Consider the following 13,158-nt stretch of genomic DNA (forward strand, 5'->3'; position numbering starts at 1 on the left):
CGTGGTTAACACTATGCCGAGTCCGTAACCTTTCACATTCGAAGCTTTGTCCGTGAACAAGGTCCAAACTCCTGATGTCGATTCCGATATCATTACTGGTTCTTTGGTAGCCAGAGGTAAAAGTCCCGAATTGAAATCGGCGACAAAGTCGACCAAAACCTGTGAATTAATTGCATTCCTGGATTTAAAGTCTATGTCAAATTCGCTCATTTTGATGGCCTATTCGGCCAACCTTCTTGAGAGTTCAGGTTTATGAAGAATATTCCGCAAGTAAAAAGTGGTCACAGCTATCGGGTGACATTGGAAATAAGGCCTTAACTTTTGAGCTATGACTACGAGGGCTAAGGCCAATTTTCTGGATGTGGGTAGTGAGTTTCTTCTCCCGTAAAATTTTTACTTACATAATAAATAGGAGATTGCATACCTTCGTCTTCGCGGACTAAAACGGCACTTACTGTTACCTCCGAAACTACTAAGTAGATCAGTAGGTATTCATCTTTCTCCGATTTTGACAGTAACGGAGGACTTGACAAATATTTTTTCATATCCTTCAAAGTCTATAGACATTCTTGTGTCCATTAAAAGTTATTCTTCTTTTTAAGGAGTGCAAGGAAATGATGGCATTTTCTGAAGACCGGGAAATAAATCTGCTCAAAGCAGCCAGTCTCCCCGTTAGCCTTTGAATCTCTTTCACGCTTGACAACAGGTTCAGGATATCTTTGATGGCTTTAATTTTATCAGGGTTAACCCCAATCCCCCTTTGAGACACGAAGAAACCCAGGAACTTACCGGAGCTGAGCTCGAAAGCACATTTCTCGGGGTTAAGCTTCATGTTGTGTTTTCTTAAGATGTCAAAGGTCTGTTGCAGGTGTTTCAGATGGTCACCTGGGTTCAAAGACTTAGCTAGCATATCATCTATGTAAACTTCCATAGTTTTCCCTATTTTCTTCTCAAACATTTTGTTTGCGAGCCGTTGATAAGTGGCCCTAGTGTTTTTCAGCCCAAAGGGCATCACATTGTAACAATATGCGCCGAAGTTCGTGATGAATGAAGCTTTTTTTCTGATCCTCCGAATTCATCTTTATTTGGTTGTACTCAGAGTAAGCATCGAGGAAACTCATTAACTCGTGCCCGGCCATCACATCGATTATTTTTTCAATGCTTGGCAATAGGAACGAGTCTTTTAGGCACGCCTTATTTAAGTCCTTATAGTTTACGCACAAGCAAAATTTATTATTCTTCTTTGGAACTACTACTAGGTTAGCTAGCCTGTCATGATACTTTACCTATCGGATTGAACCGATATCAAGCAAGCGAGTTACCTCTTCCTTGACAAATTTATTCCTTACCGCGGCAATAGGACGTTTTTTCTGTCTTTCCGGAGGGATGTTGGGATTCGGGCTTAGTTTGTGCACAACCACTTCCGGCGGATACCTTTCTTATCCTCATGCGACTATGAAAAATAATCAACATTAAATTTAAGAAATTCAATAAATCCAGACCTGAGCTTGGGGTGCAGTCCTATCCCCAAGTGGAACTTCCTCTCCAAGAATTTTTTGAACAATGCAACTTGTTCAAGTTCTTCCGCCGTGAATTTTGTTGCACCCATTTCTTCTGGTACCTGATAAGATTTCGACTGCGCCTCCCCCTAGTTGACTTCTCTAGACTCGGGAGAATGCACCAGTTCCTGTAATTTCTATGTCGCATTCTCCTTTCTTTTGCTACTGGAGGCTGAGATTGCATTCATCTCCCTTGATGTCGGTTAGTCACCTCTTATTAGTTTAATTCCCTTGGGAATTTGGAATTTCAGCAACTGATGATATGTTGATGGCACAGCCTTCATCTCGTGCAATCATGGTCTCCCCAGGATAATATTGTTACCCATATCACTGCCTACTACCTCGAAATGGATCATCTTCGTCACCCATTCAACATTCATGGGCAGTAGAATCTCTCTTCGGTTTATCACACTTGCTAGGTTGAACCTGGCGAGGAGTTTTGTGGCCGGAATGACGCTTCCGGTGAGCTTGGCTTGCTTCACACCCTCTATTGTATGATGTTGTCCAAACTTTCTAGGTCCACCAGAACACATTTAATTTTAAAATCTAGGACATTTAAAGAAATTACCAATGCATCGTTGTGCGATAACAACAATCCATCCGCGTCTTCCTCCGTGAAAGTAATATCATCTTCAACGACTTTTCGGAGTTTCTTGCTGTGGGTCACTGACACCTTCATCTTTTTTGCTGACGAGAATGTAACTCCGTTAATCTTGTTCCCCCCGAAAATCATGTTGATCATCAAGCACGGGGGATTTTCTCCTACTTTTGAAGGTTCTACAATATCACCATTGTGACCGTAGTTGTTTTTAGTCTGATCACTCAAAAATTCTCTAAGATGGCCGTTCTTCAACAATGTCGCCACCTCCTCACGCAAATAATGACAGTCCCCCATCCGGTGACAGTTGGTCCCATGATATTCGCACCACAAATTAAGATTCCATTGGTTTCGGGAACCACGCCTCTTTGATATTCCTCATAGTTGACACCAGCTCAACTATGCTGATGTTAAAGTTGTACTCAAAAAGCTTGGAATATGAGGAATCTTGAGAACCCGATGTTTCTTTGTCCTGCAATGACCTGTTGTTCAGGCCGAGATCATCTCTCCTATCGATGGTGAATCTATCTGCCAATCGAAAACCTCTTCCACGTCCTTTGGCCCGGTTATAGGGAAAAAACCGACAACTTGAAGGCCGTCGATCTGTGTTAAAATTTATCTTTCGATTTCTTTTTATTCTTCTCTCGATCCCGACCCTCGGCGGATGCCGGGAAATCGAGCTGATCATCTTCAATCATTATCATTGATTTATACTGGTTATGAACATCTGCCCAAGTTGTTGTCTGGAACTCGAGCAAATTTTCTTTCAACTTTCGGGAAGCGTCGGAACTTCTTAGATTCAGACCTTTGGTGAATGCTCCAGCTTCCCATTCGTCCAGTATGGCTGGTAGCAACATTCTTTCCTTCTAAAATCTTATCACAAATTCCCACAGTAACTCGGATTCTCCTATGCAATCCTAAATATGTCGGCCTTTCACGCCTGTACCTTCCTGACCCCGACATGGTCCTTGATGAAGGAGTCCTAGAGCATCTCAAAGGAGTCTATGGAATGCTCAGGCAAAAGTGAATACAATGTCAGTACTCCCTTCATAAGGGTCTCCCTGAATTTCTTCTATAAGACTGACTCAATGTCGTGCGGTGCCAAATCGTTTTCTTTCCCCGCCGTTGTATAGGTGGTGATATGTTCCTGAGGATCTGAAGTCTCATCATACTTCGAGACGTCTGGACTTTTAAACCGATTCAGGATCAATTTTGGTGTCGCACTTGGTTTGAACGATAATTGTGTGTACTTCTTTGAGTCCGGACCTTTCAGCACTGGTGGTGCACCCGAAATTTGATCTATTCGGCGTTTATCTCCCTCATGAATAGTATGAGTTCAGTTTTAAAAGGATCATTCTCGTTGTTGTTATTGAATCCGCCACCGTTCCCCACGATCCCATCAAAACCGACCTCGCCTCTCGGGGTGTTGTTGTCTACCCTCTGTGTTGTTTGATTTGTGGGAGTACTGGGAGGAACTGGACCTCATCCATTTTCATTGTTGGAAACACCCGACAATGTCTGCTTCAGCTCCATAATGACCTGATCCTACCGTGTGAGATGGCCTATATTGGCCTCTTGTTCCTCCTTCAAGATCCTTACTATTTCGACGATGTACTCATCTTCAGCATCATCAGGAGTTGCCCCTCGAACATGCCGCGGATATCGTCCACCGTGATCGCCATGGCCTCATCCCCTTCGTTACGGGTATCACTGATTGAATCCTCGTTCTGAGGCTAATTTTCTTGGGCCTCAACATTTTGTGAGATTTTAACACCGTTATCAGCCATTTTCTATGATTTTTTTTTGCTAAGAACAAATAATTAAACGATTTAGTAATAGATATAAGGATCAACTCAATTACACAACTAATATTTTAAACATCAATACCACACAAGAGGGGGGTGATTTGTGTGGTACCCAATTTTCGCTTAACTGAACTATAGAAGAACCTGGTTCTTCTATGTGTTCCAACTACTACTATTTGTGGAATAATAAATAAAGAAAATAAAGAACACAGAGATTTTTATGTGGAAAACACCTGGCTCAAAAGGTGAAAAAATCACGACCTACTACTCAGTAGGATTTTCCCAAACTTCCACTAAAATCACTGAGCCAAAACAGCATTTACAAAACTCTTTGTAAACCTAAGGATTAACTCTAATCCCGTTATGGCACACAGCCTCAACTGTTGCGATAACTTCAAGTTAACTCTAACTTGAACAATCTAGGTACCTAATACAATTGCTTCTATGAAAGCTGAAAGGTACAATGTAAAATCAACTACTACAATTGAACTAGAATAAAAGATAGACACATGGAACTGGTTCTTCTATCTCGTTCAAGTAGCTTCAGGATTGCACGCTCGAATCACACATAAATTGCTTGCAAAATCATCTTGCTCTTTTGCTCTCAATTTAAGTTTAACTTCTGCTTATGTGCATTACCTGTAAAAGAGAATAACACTGATATTTAATGGTTTAGTAATTATAGATTGACTGGGATTCAAATGCTACTCTTCTATCGTAGAAGAGTTTAAGGTGATCTCAAACTCTAACACTATCTTCTTCCTATATTGTGTTCTCTTCATGTAAGGAGTCTTTCTCTCCTTATCTAATATGCAGCTTTTTCAATCAGATCAGGAGATATTATTTCTCGATCAGTTAGATTTATCTCCTTCACGTGCATCTCACATGCACAGGTTGATCATGATTGTGCTTCACAAGATATACCTAGTCCATGTCTGAGTTCTTTTGTCAATCTTCAAAACTTCATCTGTTCTTGGGACAACAAATTCCCCCTTTTTGATGATGACAAACTTTGTGCTTTTTACTTACTTGGATCTTGTAAGAACTCAGCTTAACCATCAATACAAAGATGAGAAAATTCACTTATCATCAAGGACCAGGTTAATTAGGTTATAAACATCACTTATTCAGAATGTGTAAAGAACAATATCTTTTCCCCCTTTTGGCATCATTGAAAAGTTGCATAAAAAGTGTGAGTCCCAGATTTTAATAAGTACTCATGACCACTGAGGCAACTGCAAGTGCAATCATGGTTTAATCATCAGTAATCAAGCAAATATATTTAAACTATCAAGGAAAGATTAACATTGAACAAGAGCAAAAACAGTAGATATCATAGATAGAGGAAATGTTGCTACCGCAATCCACAACCAGAAAGCAAAACACATTTAAAATATGAGCAAAAAAAAGATAGAAAAATCCCTAATCCGAGTCACTGAAGGTACTAGACAGGTTCAGGAGACAAAGGCTAGAATTCTTAAGGCTTGGGGGAGCTAGAGGGTTGGTTTTGGGCTTGGAGAAGATTCAACATATTGTGAAGAATTCCATCATTATTCTCCTTTTCCTTTGTAAGCTCAATTTTGACAGCATCCCTCTCAGATTCCACCTCTGCCACACGAGCCTTGAGCCTAGCTATCTCAGTATCCTTAGCTTCACATTCCTAAATAAGAGCCCCGACTTTACTGTTGATAGGAGTCTTCTTGGATGAATCAGGTTCATTTGGGATGGCACTGACTAAATAGTCACAAGCAATCAGAGTGTAAATGCCAAAGTGATCCTTGATTGAGGCCATTTCCCATTTCTTCAGAGGCACATTGCACCTATCCAGAATCGTAGTCAGAATAAAGCCATAGGGGGTAGCATGAGCCTTGGAGCCATTGATGACCCTGTCCAGCAGCTTGATGATGAATGCAGGCCAATTATTTTACCTTCCACTTTCCAGACACTCCATAAGAACTAGGTCCATATAGTTTGTAATATGCCTTCTCTTTCTTCTTACTCTCAGCTGGAGCCTTTTGGAAATCACTCTCACTCTGTTTCACCCTACTTCTTGTAGCTCTTCTCTTTGGCAATGAAATTTCAGTAGTTATTGGGGATGAAGCCTTTCTTTTCTTGGAGGTTTAGGAGTACTGGGGGCTTTTGGTGTGGGAGTTCTTCGCTTCTTTGGATCATAACTTGCCCCAACCTTTTTCAACAGGTCTGCTAGGGTCTCTTCAGTAGATGAACCAGGTTCATCTCCTTGTGTGCTTAGATTAACTAACCATTCATCAGCTTCACCAGAACCACTTCCCCCTGACTTCTTGCCACTCTCTTCTACATTTTCTTGTTCAACCCCACAGATAGCAGGCACAAACAAATCAGTAGTAGTGGGTGGATGATCAACCACTCTTTTCACATTTCCCCTCTCTTCACCACATGCACCCTCTCTCTCTTTTTCTTTTTTAAATTTCTTTTTACCTCCACTCCTTCGTAACTCAGGTAATTATACATCCCTGATAGGCCCAACCAGAACAAACCTAGCTTCTAAATTTTCAGTCAACAAAGAACTTACCTTAGAAGGGGATTCTTGAATCTTCTCAGAGTCAGAAGACCCAGGTCCTTCCCCCTCACTAGCAGATTTGTATGACTCAGAATCGGAGTTGGATTCAGAGTCTTGGACCTGGATTGCCTTTAATTTCTTTGAGAGAGCCTCAGACGCTATTGTTTTCCGAGCAAGCATTTTTACCCTTCTCAGCCTGGATTTGGGAGATGTACTAGGTGAAGGAGGGGTAGATAAATTAGAGGGAGTGGGTGGTGGAGGAGTTCCAGGATTGTATTGTAGGTTTGTCATGATTGTTGGTTTCTTGAGATAATTGGTGAGTTAGAATTTTGGAGAAGAAAGCAAGTGAAAGTGAAGAGGGATTTTTGACGGTTTAGAATTATGGAGATGGCAGGAGGTAATGATGTGTATTTAAAGAGAAATACACATTTAATGTATAACGACAGCTTTAGCAGTGGTCAATTAGAGGTCTAATCAACCTGAAATTTTAGGTTTGAATGAACGGTTAGGCTTCCCTAGATTTTAGGCAATTTTTGTGTTTTAGAGTTCTAAGGCTGACGAAATTGGTTCAAAACTAACGGATAGAATTTTCTAAGGAGTTGAACAATTGTAGGACTTCTGCTAATGATTTAAATATTTATATTTCTAATTGTGCAGAGTATAGAAAACATACCTTAGCTTTCAGATGAACCCATATTGATGAACCAGGTTCTTCATTTAGAATTCTTTTGATCATGCCTCAATTTACCATAATAGAGAAAAATTTATAAGAGATCAGTGAGTCATATTAACATATGTCACAAGAGTATACTAGTTACAGTATGAAGCTGAGTAAAAATTAATCTAGATATTTACACAAGTTCAGATTTCCTAGCCAATTTGTTTTTCATATTTTTCGTTGTGCATTTTGAGATGGTCCTATTAGGTGATCTTAATCATCCCTAATTCCAACCTGTTCCTCTCAAAGTTTTCTCTACTCAGTGCTTTAGTGAAGATGTCAGCAATTTATTTATCAGTAGCACAGAATTCTATGGAGATCAATCATTTCTCATAATTGTCTCTTAAGAAGTGGTGTCTAACATCTATGTGCTTAGTCCTCTTATGGTGAACATGGTTCTTTGTCATACTTATAGCACTAGTGTTATCACAGAAGATAGGAATGCAACCAACTTCAATGACAAAATCTATCAGCTGTTGTTTGATCCACAACAATTCAGCACAACAAGAGACAACAACAACATATTCAGCCTCAGTAGTGGATAAGGCCACTGAATTTTGCTTTTTAGTGGCCCATGATACAATACATGAACCAAGAAAACGAGCCATACCTGAGGTGCTCTACCTATCTACAAGAAAACCTGCATAATCAGCATCAGCATACCCTACTAGATTAAAATTACTACCTTTAGGGTACCAAAGACACAGATCAGTAGTGCCTTCCAAATATCTCAGTATCCTCTTGACAACAGTCAAGTGAGATTCCTTTGGATTAGCCTGAGCGAGCACAAAGCCCTACACTGAAAACTATATCAAGTCTACTGGCAGTAAGATACAAAAGTGAACCTATCATACCCCTATACAACTTTTGATCAACAGATGAACCAGGTTCATCTATGTCTAATTTAGTGGCAGTTGCAATGGGGGTGTCTATTTCCTTTGAGTCATCCATTTTAAACTTTTTGATCAACTTTTTTGCATATTTCTGCTGATGGATCATGGTTCCATTTGGGTTTTGTTTGATCAGTAAGCCTAAGAAAAAGTTAAGCTCACCCATCATACTCATTTCAAACTCGCTCCCCATTAATTTGGCAAAATCCTTACTTAGTTTGTCAGTGGTTGCCCCAAATATTATGTCATCAACATATATTTGTACCACAAGAAGATCCTTACCTTTTCCCCTCAAGAATAGAGTACTGTCAATTTGACCTCTTTTGTAGCCATGTTCAAGCAGGAATTTGGACAATCGTTCATACCATGCTCTAGGAGCCTGCTTGAGTCCATAGAGAGCCTTGTCTCATTTGTACACATGTTCAGGACATTCCTTGCTCTCAAAACCTGGAGGTTGTTTAACAAACACTTCTTCTTTTAGGTATCCATTCAGGAAGGCACTTTTGACATTCATCTGATGAAGAGTGAATTCCATGTCTGCTGCAAAGGCTATGAGGAGCCTTATTGCCTCCAGTCTTGCAACTGGAGCAAAAGTCTCATCATAATCTATACCCTCCTCTTGGTTGTAGCCTTGGACCACCAGTCTTGCCTTGTTTCTTGTAACTGTTCCATCTTCATCAAGCTTGTTTCTTAAGACCCATTTTGTGCCAATTATTGATCTGTCCTTGGGTCTTGGAACTAGATGTCAAACTTGACTTCTCTCAAACTGATTGAGTTCATCTTGCATTGTATTTACTCAACAATATTTTTAGGTTCAATAAGAGATAGGAAAGCATCAAAAGCACACAGATTCTTTAATTGTGATCTAGTTTTAACTCCAGAGGTTGGATCAGTAATTATGTTCTCAATGGGATGAGAACTTTGATACTTGTGAGGTTTCACAACCAACTGATTTCTGCTCGATGTTTCTTCTATGTTCTGTTGCTGAGGAACAGGGTCATGAATAGGTTCCTTTAAAGGATTGGTTTCAGTTCCTCCTTGATCAGTTCCCCCTGTCAGGTTGCCCTGAATAGAAGAACCTATTCCATCTCATGTTCCTTCTTTTGGTGCCACTTTAGCTTGAGCTGAGACTTCACTCAAATCTTTTACCAGCCCAATAGCTTCATATTCATGTTCCTGTCTCTGAGAAAGAATGTTAGTTTCATCAAACTCTACATGTATACTTTATTCTATGCACAAAATTCTTTTATTGAACATTTTATATGCTTTGCTATGTGAAGAATATCCCAAGAATACTCCCTCATCACTTTTGGGATCAAACTTACCTAGGGAGTCCTTTCCATTATTGTGCACAAAGCACTTGCATCCAAATGCCCTAAGATGGGATATATTTGGTTTTATCCCTTTGAGTAACTCATAAGGAGTCTTCTTTATAAGAAGTCTAGTCATGCATCTATTTATGATATAACATGCAGTGTTTACAGCCTCTACCTAGAAGCTATGGGGCAGTTTACTAGAAAGAAGCATAGTCCTAGCCATATCTTCAAGAGTCCTGTTCTTTATTTCAACTACTCCATTTTGTTGAGGAGTCCTAAGGGTAGAGAAGTTATGATCTATACCATACTCATCAAAAAATTCAGCAAACTTAGCATTTTCAAATTCAGTTCCATGATCAGACCTGATTGATGCAAGTTGATTACCTAGTTGTTTCTGAGTTTTTCTAACAAAGGCAGTAAACATGTCAAATGCTGCATCCTTAGATGTTAAGAATAGTACCCAGGTAAACCTAGAATAATCATCAACAAGTACCATCACATATTTCTTACCACCTCTGCTCAATGTTCTCATTGGACCACAAAGATCCATATGAACCAATTTCAACGTCCTCGTTGTGCTTACCATTTTCTTGCTTTTAAAGGATGATCTTACCTGCTTCCCCTTGCACAGGCCTCACAAACTTTGTCTTCACACAGTTGTGATACACTGATTAGGCTATATTTCAAGCCATCTATCAAGTAGACATTCTCAATGGAGTGCGAGTCTGTCTTACCTACCTTTCTAACCCCAATAATCTCACCTTTCTTCCCATTTCCAAAGGAGACATTACCTCCTTTTAAGTCCTCAAGTGAAAGGAACTGGTTCTTGCTTCCAGTCATATATTTTGAGCAGCCACTATCCATGTACCATATTTGGCTACTTCCCTTCACTTGGACCTGCAAAAAAAATCAGGGGTTAGTCTTAGGAACCCAAACTAGTTTGGGTCCCTTTCTCTAGGCAAAGGGGTAAATTAAATTCCTTTTAGCCCACCCAGCCAGCCTATTTTTCTCTTGAACAAATGTTTTGTTCTTTTGACTAGCCTTTTCTTTTGCATTGCATTCATTTTTGTAATGACCAGTCTTACCACAGTGTATGCAGATTTTATTTTCAGGAAGAGTGAGGTATTTGCTTTTGGGGTCCCACTTAGGTTCTTGTGCCCCATAGCCAAGTCCTCTTTTGTTGCTACTGTGATATTTTTGTAGCCAGGATAGTGCATCAGAGGCCTTATTCCATTTGCAAGTTCTGTCTAGTTCATGTTTTACCTTCCCTAGGTCTTCTTTTAAGACTCTTATCTGCTCATCTTTCCTGTACAACTCATCCTTCATTTTTCCTAGGTTTTCTTCAAAGGTGAAATGTGTGTGATCAACTTTCTTCTTACCTGTTCCTAATTTCAGTTTTAAATTTTCAGACCTAAGTTCTAGGACACTAGTGTCAAGTTCAAGAACCTGGTTCTTCAACTCAGCATTTTTACTGTCACTCTCATTAGCCCTAGATTCTAGATTTTTGCACTTTCCTTTTAAGATCACACACTCCCTAGACAGCTCTTCCTTCTCATTGTTAATTATCTCAGACTCATTGATGAAGTCCAGCAATAGTTCAGACAACCTTTCTTAAGACAGAAATTTAATCTTGTCGTTGAGATGAAACACACTTACCTCTTGTTCATTATCTGAATCTCCGATGGCCATAAATGCTTGTTCATCTCCAGCTTCGTCTTCTAAATCATCATCTGATGTTTCTCCCCAAGTAGCAATCATAGCCTTTGTTGAGCCTTTGTTCCTTTTGGGTTGAACTTGTTCCTTCTTCCTGTTCCTACGTTCAGCCCTTTCCTTCTTCCATTCAATTTCCTACTGAGGACAGTTCTTGATCATGTGATCAGTCTTGCTACATTTGTAGCAACCTTCATTGGTCTTTTTCTCATGAGCCTTTGGTTTGTTGAAGGTTGTACCTCTTGAAGAACTCTTTCCTCTTATTAAGTACTTTTTGAAATCCCTTGTGATCATGGCCATTTCACCATCCTCCATATCTGCACCTTCAACTATTCTGAAAGCCAGACTCCTTTCTTTCTTGGGTGCATCCATTTTCATGGTTTGCCTTCTCAGTTCATAGGCAGTGAGGTTTCCAATCAGTTCATCCAACTTGAGAGTAGCAATGTTCTTTGATTCATGAATAACAGTGATTTTGCTTTCCCAAGTCACTGGTAAGACCCTTGTCAAGATTTTCTCAACCTTGTCTAATTCAAGGATAATTCCCTCAAGAGATTTAAGTTCATTTGTTAGTATTGTGAACCTTGTGTACATCTCATGGATAGTTTCTCCTTCCTTCATAGTGAAATTCTCATATTGAGAATGTAGCAGTGTTCCTCTTGATATCTTTACTTGAGGAGTTCCTTCATGAGCCACTTGTAAAGTGTCCCATATCTTCTTAGCAGTGGTACAACTTTGAATCTTGCTGTACCCGTCTGGACTCAGTCCACACACAAGTCATTTCTTGGCCTTGGCATTCTTTTCCCATTTCTTCAAGTCTTTAGCAGTGCAGTCAGCTCTTGTCTTTGGCACGTCCACTCCTTCAGTATTCTTCTTTGTAGTCGCCAGGGGACCATCAGTGATTATGTCCCAGAGTTCATAGTCTTCTCCTATGGTATGATCTCTTATCTTGTTCTTCCACCAAGAATAGTACTGACCATTAAAGAGTGGAGGCCTAGCAGTGGATTGACCTTCCCAGTTTCCAGGTGGTGCACTTATCTTGATCTTTTCCTAAGGTGTTAACCTCTTCAAGGATAACCCGCTCTGATACCAATTGATGTTTTAAACGTCAATACCACACAAGAGGGGGAGTGATTTTTGTGGTACCCAATTTTCGTCTATCTGAACTATAGAAGGACATGGTTCTTCTATGTGTTCCAACTACTAGTGTTTGCAGAATAATAAATAAAAAAATAAAAAACACAGAGATTTTTACGTGGAAAAAACCTTGCTCAAAAGATGAAAAAACCACGACCTACTACTCAGTAGGATTTTTCCAAACTTTCACTAAAATCACTGAGCCAAAACAGCATTTACAAAACTCTTTATAAACCTAAGGATCAACTCTAATCTCGTTGTGACACACAGCCTCAACTGTTGCGACAACTTCAAGTTAACTCTAACTTGAATACTCTGGGTATCTAATACAATTGCTTCTATGAAAGCTGAAAGGCACAATATAAAATCACCTACTACAATTGAACTAGAATAAAAGATAGACACATGAAACTGGTTCTTCTATCTCATTCAAGTAGCTTCAGGATTGCACACTCGAATCACACATAAATTGCTTACAAAATCACCTTGCTCTTTTGCTCTCAATTTAAGTTTAACTTCTGCTTATGTGCATTACCTGTAAAAGAGAACAACATTGATATTTAATGGGTTAGTAATTAGAGATTGACTGGGATTCAAATGCTACTCTTCTATCGTAGAAGAGTTCAAGGTGATCTCAAACTCTAACACTATCTTCTTCCTATACTGTGTTCTCCTCATGTAAGGAGTCTTTCTCTCCTTATCCAATATGCAACCTTTTAGATCAGATCAGGAGATATTACTTCTCGATCAGTTAGATTTATCTCCTTCACGTGCATCTCACATGCACAGGTTGATCATGACTGTGCTTCACAAGATGGACCTGGTCCATGTCTGAGTTCTTTTGTCAATCTTCAAAACTTCACCTGTTCTTGGGCCAACAACAACTGTC

General features: G+C 39.7%; 1 protein-coding gene across 1 annotated transcript; it reads right to left on the reverse strand.

Moving 5' to 3' along the window:
• Positions 1-5,439: 5,439 nt before the first annotated feature.
• LOC138879049 (uncharacterized) lies at positions 5,440-6,792 on the reverse strand. Its single transcript, XM_070158623.1, has 4 exons — positions 6,514-6,792; positions 6,142-6,411; positions 5,891-6,025; positions 5,440-5,622 (listed from the first exon to the last, which is right to left on the reverse strand). The coding sequence occupies exons 1-4, from the start codon at positions 6,790-6,792 to the stop codon at positions 5,440-5,442; spliced, it is 867 nt and encodes a 288-aa protein (XP_070014724.1).
• Positions 6,793-13,158: the final 6,366 nt, after the last annotated feature.

This window comes from Nicotiana sylvestris, chromosome 10, assembly GCF_000393655.2.
Source record: "Nicotiana sylvestris chromosome 10, ASM39365v2, whole genome shotgun sequence".
NCBI lineage: Eukaryota > Viridiplantae > Streptophyta > Magnoliopsida > Solanales > Solanaceae > Nicotiana > Nicotiana sylvestris.

Excerpts from the sequence above, each read along its gene's own strand:
- LOC138879049 (XM_070158623.1), bottom strand. The coding sequence starts at position 6,792 with ATGACAAACCTACAATACAATCCTGGAACTCCTCCACCACCCACTCCC. Across the intron at positions 6,412-6,513 it reads TTCAAGAATCCCCTTCTAAG|AAATTTAAAAAAGAAAAAGA; the intron begins GTAAGTTCTTTG and ends GGAGGTAAAAAG. Across the intron at positions 5,623-5,890 it reads GAGTGTCTGGAAAGTGGAAG|GAATGTGAAGCTAAGGATAC; the intron begins GTAAAATAATTG and ends GCTCTTATTTAG.